At 40.4% G+C, this 17,229-nt stretch overlaps 2 protein-coding genes across 3 annotated transcripts in view; both read right to left on the reverse strand.

The window, feature by feature from the left end:
* The window catches only part of rap1gapa (RAP1 GTPase activating protein a), a 55,020-nt gene extending 47,982 nt beyond the window's left edge, over positions 1-7,038 (reverse strand). Inside the window, exon 1 of one of the 2 annotated variants that reach the window (XM_040008044.1) lies at positions 5,132-7,038. The gene's annotated coding sequence lies outside the window, so the exon portion shown is untranslated. The remainder of the gene's footprint in view (positions 1-5,131) is intronic. The other variant, XM_040008055.1, reaches the window with a different exon arrangement.
* A 119-nt stretch (positions 7,039-7,157) lies between these two features.
* On the reverse strand, positions 7,158-16,738 carry nt5dc2 (5'-nucleotidase domain containing 2). The gene is made up of 14 exons (XM_040008059.1): positions 16,278-16,738; positions 14,178-14,362; positions 14,010-14,084; positions 13,851-13,906; positions 13,674-13,767; positions 10,950-11,078; positions 10,469-10,529; positions 10,273-10,375; positions 10,060-10,161; positions 9,858-9,939; positions 9,629-9,715; positions 8,558-8,698; positions 8,116-8,180; positions 7,158-7,762 (listed from the first exon to the last, which is right to left on the reverse strand). Exons 1-14 carry the CDS (start codon positions 16,651-16,653, stop codon positions 7,501-7,503), a joined length of 1,818 nt encoding a protein of 605 aa, XP_039863993.1. The 5' UTR covers positions 16,654-16,738; the 3' UTR covers positions 7,158-7,500.
* Between the last annotated feature and the right edge of the window lie 491 nt (positions 16,739-17,229).

The following is a 17,229-nucleotide window of genomic DNA, read 5'->3' on the forward strand; positions in this document are numbered from 1 at the left end:
GCATGTAGCGTGCATTAATGTCATCAAACCTGCCTATTTTAATCATTGAACCTTTCTCCTTCTCTGCATGATTTCGTTGTAATTTTTAGGTCAAACAAATTTGAGGCATTCTTAGAGATAAGGGGAAGACTGCAAAATCGTGTGCAATCTGTAAAAAAAGACACTTCAAGTAACTGCACTAATGGGTCTTGAGAGAAATTTCCCTGATTAAGGACTTGCATACAGAGATCCATCAGAGTTTTTGGGGTTAAATGTGAGTGTGCTGTGCCACAAGAATAAAGACATCTTAATTGTTATTTAAAAGAGATTGCCTTGGAGATTTTTTTAAAATAATAATTATTTTTAAGTCTATTTAAGGCCCTTCCAAAGAATACCTCAAATAATTTGAATCTAGGTAGTTGACCCACTTGAAAATTTTCACCTGTTCTCTAATACACCAGATAGTCAAAATCAAACCAAATCAGATCCTCGGGTTTAGCATCTATTTTTGTTAAGAGCTCAATAAAAGCCTAAAGGAACTGTGTGGAGGGTCAGAGCCTCTGCAGTGAAACAGCAGGTGTCTCCAAAAATAGAGGTGAACTTCTGCATGTGTCACCTAGAAAACCTTACACTGTGGTGTCACAGAGGGCAGATGTGTTGATGAGTCAGGAAATGTGCTCCCCAGATACAATCTGGTGTGTGGAGTCTTCATAGCAGCTCGCTGGTGCAGAAACAATATTACACGATCAAAGCGAGGAACAGTACATACTATTCATTATTTATGCTGGCTTCATGCTTCAGTGAGAATTACCGTTTCCTGCAGACATATCAACATTCATAATTTCTAAAGAAGGATACCAGTTTGTTACAGATAATGAGTGAGATACAGAATAAATGATAGAATTGAATGCCTTAACTTATAATATCGAAGCCCTTGTGATGCTAGAGTTGTTAGCATTTAACTGTTTTGTACCCGATAAAAGACTTACTGTTAGTCGCGTATGTTAAATTCCAGCACAAAGATAATCGGGTTACACAGTTTCATCATCCACAGTAAATGCAGTTACATTATTTACTGAAGCTAATCAGAGCTAGCAGAATGAATCAATAGATATCATATGTACCCTGCACTGCAGCAATACTGGAATACAGTGTGCCTGCTTTTTACTGCATTCTGCACCATTTAAAATGCATCAATTCTATAAAATTCTGCAGTAATTCATTTTATCTCAGTGACTTTACAGATGACATATGGCACATGATTAAAGACCTTTATTTAAAGGTTTAGCTTCTTGTTGTTGGACTGGATCTGTGCAGTAGCGAGGTTAGGCACTTTGAAAATAACCTGTCAGAACTCGTTCTTTACAAGATTACTATTTCTCTAGTCACCTCCATCACGCAGGGGAAGGACAATAAGGATTTTCCCAAAAGACTTTAAAAAGAAAAGAAGGCCTAAGCCACTGAGCCACAGACTCAAAGTGATGCCGGACACTCCTCTGAATGTTAATGAGGCTGACTTCAAAGAGTGTGACTGTTCAGAACAGCACAGAGTAAACTAATTCAAGTAAAACTCTGTGATTATGGCCATGCACTTTGGCAGGTAATGAAACTACTGAATTAGAAACAGTGCAAAGGCAACTTGTGATGAAAATCAAGAATAAATATAGATGCAGGGCAACAGTGACTCATTTAAATCCCTTCAAAGAGAGACTATACTTTCAGTCTAATAAGCTGTTTGCACTGGTCCAACTGACATCTTCCTCTGAGTGGAGAATGCACATAAATACAGTCTGCAGATGAATAATTCAGCAGGCAGGGAAATTATCCATCCAGTCTCTTTAAAAAAAGAAAGGCTTTTATGCATCAGCATGAAGATTTAAATATTCTTTGGTTGTGGTTGCAACAGCACTAGGACAGGTTTATAATTAGGATATCTGATTTCAAAGCACAACACAGTGACTTTTAATGAAGAAAGGTGGAAAATTTATGAAAAAAAACCCCAAACATTCAGAATGCCTTTTCTGCTTTTTCATCACATTAACTATCCCTCCCCCATGTTCTCAGAATGAAACAGCACGCCCTCTAATGCATCTTCTCATCCCCTCAGAAATGTTAACGACAAAAGGCTTGTATTTCATACATCACGGGCGGGGCTGTGATTTACAAAAGGGTTCGATAATATACTGGACATCAAACATTAAAAGGGCAAGAGCACGGGAGAGAGAAAAAATGTGCTGTCACAGAGAGCAACTTCACAGAGCTGCATGTGTATATGTCTGACACGGTGCCAACGGGGCTTCTTACATGTATGATGAAAGAATGTCTCAGGAGCAGCCAGTGGCCTCACATGAACCAGCATATAAATAATACACATATAATCTAGCAAAACCTGTGTGGAAACTGACTGAAGGAACAATAAAGAAGAAAAAAGCCAATGACTTTAAGTTTATAAGGTTACTATGAGTCAGACATTTAGCAAGTCTGAATATAGGGACAGATAAAAAGAGCTCTGTTGACACAGTAATGGATCAGACAGATAATTATAGACCGACAAGTACAGTTTCAATTAAACTTTCAAAACAGTCACTTACAAAACAGATATGTAATAAAGAGGCATAAAAAGAGACGCGTTCTCATGCTTTACAGCCTCGCTGTAGCCTTTTATGATCAGTAAAGCTGAGATAACGCTTTACAAAACACAGCAGTCAAGGTGAGAATAGATAAGCATGAATATAATCTGTTTTATGTCACTGAAATGGAAGTTGTTTTTATTTTTGGCAATGTTCCATAGATGGAGAAAGCGTAAGTGATGTCCCTTCATTTTCACTAAAATGAAATAAAATGTACACTTTGTCAAAAACATTTTTTGCAATAGTGACACAAGAAGAGACCCAGAATGACTTGTGTCCCCCCAATTTCTTTGATTATAACTAAAGATGTCACAGTGGTACATGCAGTTATTAAAAAATGCATTGTCAGTGATAAGAAAATGGGGGGAAAAAAGATATTAATTAAATGTTCCACTTAAGACAAAATAGCTACAAAACAATTTGGTCCAACTGTGATTTAACCTCACAGACTCTCTGCTTGCAATGCAAGATTTGATTAAAGATTACACAACAGTGATTTCAAACTTCCCCACCCCGGGACGCTGCCAGGCCCAATTAGGTTGTTACCTTGAGGTCTCCTCCCTTTGCTCATCATCCTATTTTCTTATTTATTTATTTTTTGAAAGAGAAACCAGTAAATCTAAATGTAGTTCCATTTTATATCGTGCAGAACTCATGAATTAACAAATATATAGTGGTTTTCTTATGCATGTGCTGAACGAGAATGAAAATACAGGAAAGCAAGCCATGTAAGTCTGTTTTCTCTGTGGGGCTTCAGGGTTTCTTTTTCTGTTGATTTACTTGATGGAACATCATCTGCGCGGGGAAATCTTTCTACAGTGAGATCTTAAGCTGTGAAAGTAAAGGTCCTGTTACATTTAATAATAGAAAAGGCTGCTGCACGGTAGGACTGGCTGCCAGAGCACACTACTTGAGTGCACAGCTTCCCATGGCCACTGTAGTGACAGACAGAGAGGCACTCAGCTGAGAGCAAAGAAAAAGATTCAGTGCAAGGTAGGTGTGAACATGGAAGTGAATGGAAAGAGTTGCAGGTGAGAAGATGTTGCATAGAAAGATAAAAGAAAAAAGGATGAAGAGATGGTGCTGCAAATGGAATCACTGGTGTAACTAGAAAAATGCGGGATGGAGGCACTGAAGGATGAAGGGATGCAAGGACAGAGCGGGTGAAGCTGATCTGATCTGAAATCTGTGCACCCATTTAATTTTAAATATTGTTATACAGAGGCTTTTCTACCTGTTAAACCACATCTATTTATTAGCATGCGATAATTCTCCAAAATGGATTACTCCCATTGAAACTATATTGCATCACTCCAAACACATCCCAAGTAGAAGAGGTGAGCGCCAACAAAAATACAGAGAAAATTCCTCTGCTCAGATGCAGAATTATTCACTGAAGGCACAGAGCCATGAAATAGACTAAAACACCAGTCAGCCCCACAAAAACACAGATCACATGAGGTATTCAGTGCAATGCAGCATTTATAGCTGTAGCATGTCACTTGTCTTTATGATGTATTTATGTGTTTCTGTCAGTAAACCAGGTGGTTCCAGTCTTTACTGGTCTTCCATGCAGTCCACAAAGTTTAGAGATCAAAGCCATTATCAATCCATCCCTTAAAGCTATGAATTGTCACTTATTCTTAGTTTAATTTTACACACTCTAAAGTAGGTCACATGCTGTGCTTCTTGAAGCAGAAGTGACACTATTGCAGTCTTCCAAAAAGGGTACACAAAGGAGTAAACCATCAAGCCTTGTAGTCTAGCACTCACGATTCACAAATATGCCGAGCGCCAACACACACAGCAAAAAGTGTGTTCAATCCACACACACAAAACACCCAAAGAGACTGAACACTGAATTTAATATGCAGCCTCCAACAAGCAGTCAGCCAAACGAGGTGGTGATGTGCAAGAAGATGTAGTCCATTACTCATGCTGGAGGGTCAGACAACACACACTCAGGACTTCTCCGACAGGAAAAAAGAAGTTAAATGGATCAAGAGAAAATGTCATTTTCCATCAAATGCCACAAAGATCTATAAACAGAAAAGAACAGAAAAGGTGCTTAAAAATGCATCGTAACTGAAGATACAGCAGCAACAACCCAGAAGAAAGTGATAATAACACATAAAATTCTCTCATACTAACAAAATCAAAGCCTGACTCCTGCTAGGACGGGTGATCACATAAACGCTGAACCCCTGCTTGTGTATTCCACATTTTGTTATTACAATTTTACATTTTACTTATTCGTGTTGCACTCAGTGTTTTGAGTCTCTTAAAATTAGTTTTATGCTGTAAATACAGAACATGTATTACTCACACAAACGTACAATGCAGATCCACGCTAAGTGTCGGCAGTTACACAGCTGATTCCAGGACGGGACAGCGTGACAAAACTTGAACAAGGACCGCTATACTAGCCCTGCCCGGCTGTTTGATATCGGCTATAAGCATCCTGCACCTCGGCCACACGCTAACGACAGAAACGTGGGGAGTAGCATAACAGAGCACAGTACCTTTGCTGTTGTCTTCTGGCAGACGGCTGGAAGTGAATGAATGTGTGATGCGGACTACACTGAAGATGAATGGATGGTGCGCTGCCTAGCAACCAAACGACCAATGGGCTATTTGGTGCAAGAAAATTTGTAGGAGAAAATACACTCACGGCACACTTTACCTACAAGTACACCTTGTAGGTACTGCCTTAATTCACTCCTCAGAGATTTTGGTGCACACTGAATCTCTTCCAGAGTTTCACCACATGCCAAAGGTGCTTTGTTGGATTGAGATCCGGTAATTTGAGCACATCGAACAACTTAACCCGATTTTAGTTGATTGAGTTTTGTGGCATAGTGTGTTTGTCCTGCTGGAAGCAGCCATCAAAGAATGGGTACACTTTGTCATCGTTAAAATCACATCTAAACCCTTTCCACCTTCATGACACCAGCATACAGCATGTATCCTGCTCCTTGTCGGTCTGTAGGACACACCCCGAAGTCTATATAACTCCACCTCTTTCGCCTGGTAGACCTCTTACCTCGTTACCACAAGGCTGAGAAGAAAGAGCCTGTAAGTTAAGGAGACTCTGCTGAACCTTTTAAGTGATTACCGTGCAATGTAAAGAGATAGTTTCTCACTTGAATGCATGGTTGTGTTACACTGGATCACCGTACTGTTAATTAAAAAAAACTGAATGCATTTGTGGCATAAATGTTCCTCATTTACTGAATCACTTCAGTAGCAGGATAGCACTTCTTAGTTGTCATTTCTGTTTCATTCTTGTTTGAATCAATAGAAAGAATCCATCTATTTGTTAAATCTACCAAATTATAATCTTTGGAACTGCCTTCTGTGTTTAAATGGGCACACTACATTGAATGTTTTCCGTGCCAGCACAACCAACTTCAATGTTTTTTCATTCATAAAGGGGTGGACATGCTCAGCAGCTGCACTCAGGTAGGTTGTGTAATTCAAATGACAGTCAGGGCCCAAAAAATGTGCAAAAAAATTAAAATAATAATCCCCCACACCACTAGCACCAGCTTGAACTTTTACAAGGGAGGATTGAGCCAAGTTTCATGTTTGTGTTTTTTTTTTTTTCTTATACCAAATTCTGATCCTAGCATCTAAATATTCTATTTCTTCTATTGTCCAATTTTGGTGAGCAGCTATAGCCTATTTTCTTCAAGGATGGACACTTTAAGTGTTCAGAAATGCTTCTCTGCATACTTTGAGTGGAGTAAGTTGTTATCCGAGTTACTGTTACCTTTCGTTCGACGCAGTTTAGGATTTCTTCTCTGATGTCTGACATCAAAAAGCCTTCCTCTGTCAGAGACCTGCCGCTCACTGGATATTTTCCTCTATCATTCTCTGCAAACCCTGGACATGGTTGTGTGGGAAAATCCTAGTAACAGTTTCTAAAAATAATCAAACTTTTCTTTTCTGGCACCAACAATCATTCAACAGTCACTTAAATCGTTTTTCTTCCTTCTTCTGATGCTTGGTTTGAACTTCAGCGAGTCATCTGTTTTTAATAGCTATGCATTATTATTACAATATACAAATTGCACAAAAAGTTCAAAATCAGTAGTTCATTTTCCATGTCTACCTATTAAAAAAAGTAAATTCATGCAGTTGCAATAGAGTGGAATTTATGCGAGCATGATACATCAAAGGCGCAATGACGAGCTTAATAGAGAAAGAACTGTTACTTTCCAACCACCACCGGGCAACCCAACACCTTAATAAAACAGTAAAGAGTGCTGAACCTGCATCGGACACAGCAGGAGCATTTGTTGGATTATAGGAAAGTATCTGACAAAGTGAATGCAACAAGGAGCTTTTAAGTCCACACATGGTAAATGTGCTGTCAAAAGTGTTTTGTATGACAAAAGAGTGAAGAACAAGTCACATGACAGAGTGCTTTGTGTAGAGATAAATACAGGAGTGCTTTGAACTTCTGATTTGCCCCTTTGTGTCCGAAACAAAGCTCGAAACCCACTGGTAGAGAATACAAAGAGCTTAATAAAATAACACCATCAATAAAACTTGTAGTTCTTTATTTGTTTAAATTGTGCGGCGTAGCATTGTATTGAAAGACTTCCACAGTTAGCTACAGGAAGAAACCACAGTGTCTGTTGATCTTTTAACGCAAGGTATTTAAATGCTCTCTGGACATGAGCTACATACACGGCACCCTCCAGGGGATTTACGGGGAAAGTGCTCACTATTTTGAACAAAAGAACGGTGCCCTTCGGAGTGAGCTGTGCAGCCTCTCCTTAGATTAAAAGGAAACCCTGCTAGGTAAGACATCCTCAGGCTATCAAGTGTTTGCCAGGCTTTAAAAAACATAAAATCTTATCAGTCACTTATGAGATTCTGGCTCTCATCGGATGTGAGACATCTCCTCTAGGAAAGGGGTTTTCATGCAGCCTGTGCACAGCTGGTCCATCCACAGAGGAGCTTCATGCTGCAGAGGGGTGCGGCGGGGGTAGAAAGTGTACGACAGGTCATAATTCAAAAGACAGCTCAGAGACGTCATGTAGAGGTCTGAGAAACGACACAGGCGTCTGGAGAAGTAGGTGGGGTTGTGACACGTTCTGAAGATGCTGCCAAACTGAGGGTTGAACAGGTTCTTCGTCATCACCCTAGCATGTAAAAAAAGTGGGATAAAAGTTATGACATTGTACATGTATGAATATGTAGTCAAAGTTATGAAATAACAAGAAGTGGTAGAAGCAAGGAGAAGTGAAAAGTCCTCAAAAAAAGTAACTGTAGCTCAAGCGCTGTCATATCAAATGTTATTATCATATCTGTTCACATTTAAGGTAGGTAGAACTAATATACTTGGATGCTTTAACTGAGATGTATAGGACAGCAAAAACTGAAATTTTCCATTTGAGCCAGTGTTTGTACTGTGCAGACTTGTTAAACAACATCACTGGGAACACTGGGAGGTGCTTTTAAAGATTAAGACCGGGATTAAGATGATAAGACTCACCTGAGTTCCTCTCTTTCCTTCTGCCATTCCAGAAAAACTTGTTTAGACACGGGATCTCTGTGTGTCTAGGACATTAAAGAACAATATGAATAAATTTAGCTCTTCAAAAACATAAATATGGAGAAGAAACAATAAATTTTGTCCCTTAGATAAGTTGAGTCTGAGTTCAACAGTAGGGACAAACAACAACTAAAGTTCAAAAGTTGTCTTAACTGCAGTTTTTTGCCTCGTTTAAGCTCATACAAAGAATCCAATAACACGTTAACAGGATTGTAAGCACGTGGACTCTCACGCTGGAATCTGAACAGTTTGGTTTTTTTTCTTTTAACATTGTGTTCTGTCAACATGTTATCATGTGTTATCATTTCAGGTATGTGAGTGTTTGCCATGCGTGAGTGCAAGCAGAATATAATGTCCCAACAGCTCAAGGATTAACTCTCACCTGCAGGCGCTCCATCAAGCCAGTTAAAGCCTGCATCCAGGTGAGGTTCATTCCATACCGGTCTGTGCTCACCACTTTGGTTTCCTGCTCCAGTTCAGGTACGATGGCTGCTGTGCGCCAGCCGTGTCTCAACATGAGGTCCTGCAACAAAAGACAAAAGCGTATTGAGAAAATATGCAGCAATTTATTCTTTTTTTTTCTTCCCCTTAGAAAAACATTTGATATTTAGCAGGATGCGCAACTGTGAGCCAACACCAACATAATTAAAGGACTTTATAACTGAAACAACAACAGCGTTTTAAAGTGCCCTGAGCATGGCAGCGCCACCCACCCACTGTTAAAACCTGCTGTTTGTGAGAGGCTGCCTATCAAAAAGACAACTGGCCAAAAGAAAGAAGCTAAAATTGCTCATTTCAAATGGAAAAGGGAACAAGAGCTGCAGTAAAGCCCCAGATATTATAAATAAGCATTGTTGTAAACTATGAACAGGCAGAATAAATGTGTGGAGCTGGAAATGAGCACAATAACTCTCTTTTAATCACTTTGACTGTCTTCTGTTTGGAAGATCCAACAAATGTTGCCATGTTTTACTCTCTTATTTATTAGATACATGATTACAGACATATTCGCTGTTAATATGTTTATACATTGTGCCTTTACTTTGCACAGTAACACAAAACAGTCCTCAATTTCTGACGAAAAATTGCGGTGCTCATACTGCCATCTAGTGTTTCAGATTTCCACTGCACAGTCTGCTCTGACCCCACCCAAATGCTCTCAGGACTTTCAGAGTCGTGCAATACGTGGAGACAGATGGCATCTGGCACCGTGCGCATCTCTGCACATACTCTGTACTTGTGTATCTTTCAAATGATGTGAACCATCAAAGCTAAAAAAAAAAAAAAAAAAAAAAAAAAAAAAATCTCACTTTGCTAAATCGCACACCAAGGACGTCAAATGAAGCCACACAGGAAAATTCCTGCTGATCCCTATACCACAAAAGGTTAGTCACCATGCAGAACACTGACTCAGCAATTCATCATGATGAGATCACCGTGCTCGGATACTCACAGCCAAGTCGCTATAAAGATGATCTCCAAAGTACAGAACTTTTGATCCTCGCCACCCTGTCAGTCTGAGGAAGTCAAATAGGTTTCCCTGAAACAATAAAATCAACCACATACTCATTAGACACTCAGAACACAAGTAAAAACATGCAGACTTTTCAACGTGTAAAAACCACAGCAGTTAAATAAATCAAATGCCACAAAGGCCAATGAACAATTTTTTCATTACAGACCTGTTTGTAAATCTGTCCTTTGTCCAAACTCTTGATTTTTTCCCACCGAAGGTCACCGTTACCATCCAAGCGCCTGAAAGGTCTGTAAGAGCAACAGTTTTGGAGATTATTAAACAGGAGCACTGAAATTACTGCGCCTTATCTCATGAGAGGGATGCCGGCGCACATTCGCCACAGTGAAAAACTACAAGGAGTTACTCACTTGATACAGTCGGTAAAGAAGTGAGGTTTGTCTGCCTGCACGATGACCACATCAAAAAAGTCTCTCCAGTTTTTCCCCACCATGTGCGTCATTCCTCTATCGCTGCACACAGACAAGAAGCATAAATGTAACAGAGCGCCGGGGTGTTTATCTTTGTATTAGGACAGAGTGTACTACTGCAGACGTGGACTCCATCAAGTAGCTCACACTTACACAAAGCTGAAGGGACTGTTGGTTATGAGGAAAAGTTTCTTTCCGTTGCTGGCCAATCGATGCAAAACAGCATCCGTCTCGTCCCCTCTGAGAATGAATTTATCTGTAAAGCGAAGAAAAACAAAAATTAATTGAACTGCTGGTGTTTTTGTAGCAGGGCGCAGACAAAACCGAAAGATGTGAAAGGAATTCTTACCGAGATCTTCCATAATCCATTTGTACATGTATCCTTTGAGGTGAACCATGCCGACTGCTTCCTGTGGATTAAACGCCAATGAATGTTTTTCACAATATGTTCAGAACATTTCTTTGATCCCTACTATGAGATAAGTTTGAATTACAGTCACTTGGGAAGAAAGACCCCAATTATTTGGAAATGATTAATGACCTGTCAGTTTGCTTATTTTCAGAGGAGAAATTACGATGAAGTAGTGGGCGTGCTGTATAATTGAAAACCTTCCACCCCAGAACCAAGAGGAAAAGCTGTTATTGTTCTTCGCTCTACCAGAGAGAGTCCATTGCAAACATTTCCGGAGCTCAGCAAATTCCTGAGCGTGCAGCCGATGAAGCACGCAACACGGATATAGTCAAAAATCCAATCTCCCTATGCTCCCTTGGTATGAGCTACAGAGTGAGGCCAGACTTTGAAACGGACATTAAAACATATCATAACTCACAGAGACGTCTTTGAAGAGGTGAACGGGATCATACTCGATGTCGCTTGTGATGAAGAAGTCATTTGCTACAGCCAAGAGAGTCATCTCGGGAATGGAGAAGATATCCATGAACTGCTTCACCTTTGGTCCCTGTGGGGGGAAAAAAAATGCAAGTTAATGTTTGATTCTCACAAGATGACATTTTAACTTTATTTTGTTTAAAACAAAGCAAACAAACATTTCATGTGCCTTTTAATGTGTTTTGAACAACTTAAAAATTAAATTAAGAGCAGTTTTCAATACGAGCACTACCCAATGATGCTAAATTTATCGTCCTGTGTTTGTGTCCATTTGCGCAAGAGTTTGGCAATGCAGCAGAGTCACACAGCCAGCAGCAAGAAGCCCACCAGCAATGACAATGCAGAGAGAATACTGATTGTTGAGAGGCTGGCTTACACAGGAAAGGGAAGAACAGCAGAGTCTCTCAAAAAGAGGAAGACACACACAAAAAAAAGTGTGCATAAGAAGAACACAATGTCCGTACAGGACAATTTGCACTGTTTAATGCTCTGTTTCACTTCATTGCAGAGTTCTTCCTCATTATGACGTCTGTCCTAAGCTATTGTACAATTAACATAACAAATGAGTACAGCCCATGTTACTGGTTGTCCCACATTTTTGACACTGTCCCCTAAGTGACAAACATCTACTCATTTCAATCAATCTATAAATCTCATAAATGCACATTTTATTCACAGGAGAACGCAGAAAACAGCCAAAATGTGCCATTTAAAGAAAGCAAAAGATTTAGTTCATTTTGAATTTGATGGCACCAAACGTCTCAGAAATGTCAAGATAGGGCTGTGTTTACTTCTGCGTAACATCCCCTCTTCTTTTAAACAGTCTGGGAACTGACAAGACCAGTTGCTGGATTTTTGCTGTCTCATTCTTGTCTGATATATGAGTCTAGCTGCTCAAAAGTCCTGAGTCTGTGGTGTTTTATTTTTCTTACGATGGCAAGTCAAATGTTTTCAGATGGTAAAAAGTCTGGACTGCAGGTAAGCCAGTTCAGCTCCCAGAGTCTTCTACTACAAAGCCATGCTGGTAAATCGATGCAGTATACATCTTGGTGAATAATGCAAGAATTCAAAATTTTGATTCATCTGACCCCAGAACAGTTTGGCCCGGAAAGGACAGCAATGATTCTGGATCATGTTCACATATGGCTTCTTTTAACCTGCATTTGTGGATGGTACAGTGAACTGAGTTCACCGACAATGATTTCTGTAAGTGTTCACGAGTCCATGCACTGATTTCCAATTACAGAATCATGCCTGTTTTTAATGCAGTGCCGCCTGAGGCTCTGAACATCATGGGCATCCGATATTGATTTTTAGCCTCGTCCCTCACGCACAAAGACATATCCATATTCTTTAAATCTTTTGTTGTCATGCACTGTAGATGAAATTGTTACCGACCTGTTGAAAGTTAACCTAATTAACTGCAAAACACTCCTCTAGCTGTTCCTCCTCTAGTTTTTCAGCTTTTTGAGATGTGGCGCTGCTATTAAATTCAAAAGGAGACAATTTTTATTTCTTAAAATGGTACATTTTATCAGTTTAAACATTGGATATCATTCTATATTGAAACAAATATGGGTTTAAAAGTCCTGTGTAGGACCAACTAACTTAGTACCAAGCTGGTACCTTAAGAGAGTCCAGCTGCACCAAATGAGATTAGAGACCTATTTTGGACAGGATTGTTACAGATGGAAAGAGGCACTGTTCCTGCTGCAGGAGACCACTTAAAAGGTTCAATCGGGCGAAAATGATTAGAGTCTGATTCAAAACATTCAGAGCCCAAATTGCTCCTAATGGGCAAACATGTCAGTTTAAAGCTTGGTGACTCCCAGACCCCGCAGAGCTTTCTAATTTCCCTGCCTTAACGAGTACAGAACTAAAAAAACAACAAAGTGCAGACACAGAGTTCTCATAATCAGCTCTTTTGGGACTGGAACATTGCCTTCCAACCGATTCATGACAACAAAGGAAGAAATGAGATTACAAAATTCACCATTTGGTTCTTATGTAATGCTAAAGCCGTACAAAACCCCAACATTTGGTAAATCTGTGTACAGCAACAGATTAAATCCCAAATTCCTTGTTTGAGGAGGTCCAAATAAAACTGTAATATTTTGCTGATCCGGCAGTACTTAGGCTTTCACGTCTGTGCCAAAACAAACCCATGTTCCACAGAGAGTAAATGTACAAAAACAAATCTGGAGGCAAAGTGCAAGAACTGTGGTAAATGTAAAACAGTTCTCCACTAAACTCTGATTTAAAGTTATTGGACTACTGAACTAATGTGATTAATAGGGAGTGTCTAGTTGGAGTGTTTTAACTTTAAAATCAATATATATTCCTTAATCTCCTGAAACCCAAGCTGTTGTTTTGAGTGCTTTTTAAATTCTCCTAGCTATTTGGGATTAGTTTGACATGATAAGGATCAAAAATAAGCATCAACTTTGAACAGAAAGTCACCAAAAAAAAAACCCAACAAAAAAAACAAACATGTCCTGATTTGGCTTCATTTTACATCATAACACAGCAAAAGTCAAAGCCAGACCCTAATGTCCCCATATGAGGACGGGTGTCTCGGGAGGTTAAAAATTTTTTTTAGGTTTCTTCTGCAAATTAAAATTTAAAAAAAAAAAAAAAAAAAAAAAGAAGAAGAAGAAAGTTTTACCTTTCCATAGAAGCCACTGTCCTGCTGCAGGGGGACATGATAGGTCCCACCAAAGAGCTGAAGGACCTCCTCATCTGGCACTGGGCTCAGACCCCTGGGAACATCAAACACAAATGAATGTACTGGGGTCTAATAACACTATCCCGCAATTCACTTAAACCATCTTTCATTTCTTACCGGTACACTGTCCCCGGCTCAATGTAATGGAAGGCGTCTATCTTCATTAAAAGACCCTACAGAGGAGCAAAAATCACTGAGTTTCACTTCATGAGCTGCACAGAGAAAATGCACAATTGTGCTCCTGCAATGGTTAAAGTGTAGTTTAAAAGATTTTACCTTCTGGATGTCATAGTGAAGGCCCCGAACAGCAAAGTTAGAAAGGTAGTCGTACTTGCGAATGCCCTCGGGGTACTGTCAAACAGGACAACCAGCAGGTTAAATAAGCCTGTGTTTAAAAATCAGTTTCAAAGCAAACACGTTTGACACAACTGATGCAAAGCACACCTTGAAGTGTTCAATTAGGAATTCTCTGGCTTTGTTGTAGATCATTGCGTTGAGCGCGTTGGAATACTGCGCCAGAGTGTAGTCATAATCGAAGCCATAGATGTCCACTTCAGCCAAGTCGACCTCGTTGTTCGCGTAAATGGTGGAGGAGTTGAGGAGGTTGCACGCACCCGGCGGGATCAGGTCTGGTGCAGGAAAGACAAACGGGGAAAGACTCATTTAAATTTGAGAATCACAGATCAAATTAACCAAACAACAATGAATAAGCAAGATTTAAGAGCGCGATATGACGGCTCATTACAGCTGACTCATGTTTTAATTTAAAGGGAATGTGTAAACGACCCTTTCTGTAATGAAACTTGATGATTGTGCGCTTCTGCAGAGGAGAAAGAAGTAACTGCTGTTTTCGGTCCAGTTTAGCTGGCAAGCTCACGAGGTTGTGCAACGTGCATTTCTAAGACTAGCCCTTTACTTGACTGAGCTCAGGTCGTCCCAAAAGAACATTTTGTACAATTATACCTTCTGCCAACTTAACCTGGAAAACATAACGGGCGGCACAGCATTCACTGCGCCTTTGAAAATATTCCCATATTTTATCTGCACACTATCTCGAGTACGGTCACACAGCTAACACATGCGCACAGATTAAACACACAGTTTACATTTTGTTGCAGAGACGGACTCCAGCGCTGGCTGCAGCAGGAGCACAGGACTGAGTCACACATGACCTAAAAGTGGGGCATGGCCCCTCTGTAGTGACAGAGTTCACTGAGGGCTGCTGCTGGGAGCAGACAAAATACCTTTCTTTCTATGCCGAGTCACATTTCAAAAGACTGCATCTGACAAATTGCATTTCCAATTGGGAATGCGTGACCAGCTTTAATTAAAACCCACCATGTGGAGAACAAAAAAATGTGGTTTAAACAGAGTATGTTAGAAAAAACTTATATATACACACACATGTATATAAAAAGGCTTCTGGTCTTAAACACTTTTGAGTGTTTTCATTTTACACTACTTCATGTTTCTACTCCAGAACACTTCAGAGGGAGATGCTGTGTTTTGTTATTACACTACAATTATTTGGCAGCTATACTTACTTTGTAAATCAAGATAACATTTGCAGTTAAATCGTGACGCATATTTATAGAATAAACACTCGAGAAATATATAAAAGTACTTTAAATAAACCAAACTGTGCCCACACGCAGCATTACATTGCTGTTTACATCGCTATAACAAGGCTGCATAAGAGTTCCTTTACTTTTAATACTTTATTTTGCTCATGTACTCTCCCTTCAAATGCACAGCTTCCAGGTTTGCTGCAGACTGACAGTTATTCTGATTATTATTATTATTATGTTCTGCACATGCAAAGCAGGGCTGGCCCATGTGAACTAAATAAACAAAAACCAAAAAGCAATAATATGGAGCTAACGTTCATGTCAGTGCATTTGATAACATCACAACAACTTGTACCGACCCTAAATCCCCAAGTTCGCTTTCTCTTTTTCTTTCTTTTTTTCCATACAGTATTTTTCCATGCCTCATTTGCAGGGACCTGTTTAAACGCCCACTTGTGCCCCCTGCATGCCAAAACCGCTAATATAAATAGGACATAGGTCATTTACAGAATGCATCCGATGACATACAATCAAGCTAAGAATTGTGGTTAACCGGCCCTAACCCTAAATAATGGTGAGTGCACATTTGGCTGGATAGCGGGATGCTTAGCGCAAACACATGTTTCAGAAGGACACACAAACGCACAGTGTACGTGCAGCGTTCACCAACAGCCGCTTGAGTTGTTTTCAAGAACAAATCTTGCCAAACAGAGGAACTGACGCGTGAGCACAAATGCATCTTAAACAGGTTGCTGTGCAAAACTTTCTCCTGCATGCGTGTTACACATGGCATTAATGTGCCATCTGTGGCTAAATTGGAAAGAGGATGAACGAAATCCCTAAAAGAACAAAATGTCTTCGGCGTCAACAGAGAACCATAGCGGCTGCCACGGTGACGTGCGGGATAACCGCGATATGGGGGGCCCAAGTTAGGACAAAAAAAAGGAGGGGTGGTGGGCTGGGGGGCTCTGCTTACCGTGAACCAGCCGTTTCATGTCATTGTAGCGAGTCCACAGGTACGAGATCTGATCCATTGGAGCTGCGGTGGACGTGAAAGAACGTCTCCTCACACCACAGACACCAGGAGCACCCAGCGGCTCCTTGGCTCGCTTCTTGTCCCCAGCCGTGCATCTGTGAAGTGGATCGCTGGGTGACGGAGCGTCGCCAGTTGGTCTGTCCGAATCTGAGCCGCAACTTTCCTCTTTTGTCCCGTCGCGGCCCTGCTTTTTTCCTCCAGAGATCCTGCATGTGGTACAAAGTCTGTTCACTCTGGGGGATCTGGCCAGAGGAGGGGTCTTGTTTCCTCTTGCCCATAATGTACGTGTTAATGTGCCCACTGTTTTAAAAGACATTTTTACGACGCGTTATAATTACCATTCCTAAAAACCTCTGCCAGCTTGCCACTGGAAGCTGAAGCTAGCAAACAGATAAACATATACCCTCGTTTTCACTGTGGCCACGCCCCGGGGCGAGAGGCCCTCCATTTAAAGGGGAGGTACTCCGATTCCTGCAGCCAATCAGAAGCGCGGAACTCTCTGTATCTGTGATCAAATTCACATGAGAAAACATGTCGTCAGCGTGACTTATGTGTGTTTTCTTTAAGTTGCAGTCACATCTTGTTCTTTCGTTTGTGCTTTGCATATATGAGGTAAATGGGTGTTCTGCCACATCCTCCCCGAGAGCTGGGTATTGTTTTTGGACAGTGTGCATTTTAAACTAAACGAGGTTTTGTTGTCTTGGCGGAAATTTTTACAAAAAAACAACTAAGTAAAAACCCTGCAGGACAACGTTTTTCCGCACAAGCGTGCAGCTCTATGAGTATTTGGTGTATTTTAGTTTCGTGGTGTGCGGGGATATGCGTCAATTGCATGTGCAAATACCTCATTTATGCTCTTCGAGGGAAGAAAATGTGAGAAACTTTAGTAAAA

The sequence above is a fragment of the Simochromis diagramma genome, unplaced genomic scaffold (genome assembly GCF_900408965.1).
Source record: "Simochromis diagramma unplaced genomic scaffold, fSimDia1.1 OVJJ01000545.1, whole genome shotgun sequence".
Lineage (NCBI taxonomy): Eukaryota > Metazoa > Chordata > Actinopteri > Cichliformes > Cichlidae > Simochromis > Simochromis diagramma.

Coding starts and splice junctions, on each gene's coding strand:
- nt5dc2 (XM_040008059.1), bottom strand. CDS start 16,653: ATGTCTTTTAAAACAGTGGGCACATTAACACGTACATTATGGGCAAGA. Junction 14,363..16,277: donor CATGAAACGGCTGGTTCACG/GTAAGCAGAGCC, acceptor TTCCTGCACCAG/ACCTGATCCCGCCGGGTGCG. Junction 10,162..10,272: donor AACAGTCCCTTCAGCTTTGT/GTAAGTGTGAGC, acceptor GTCTGTGTGCAG/CGATAGAGGAATGACGCACA.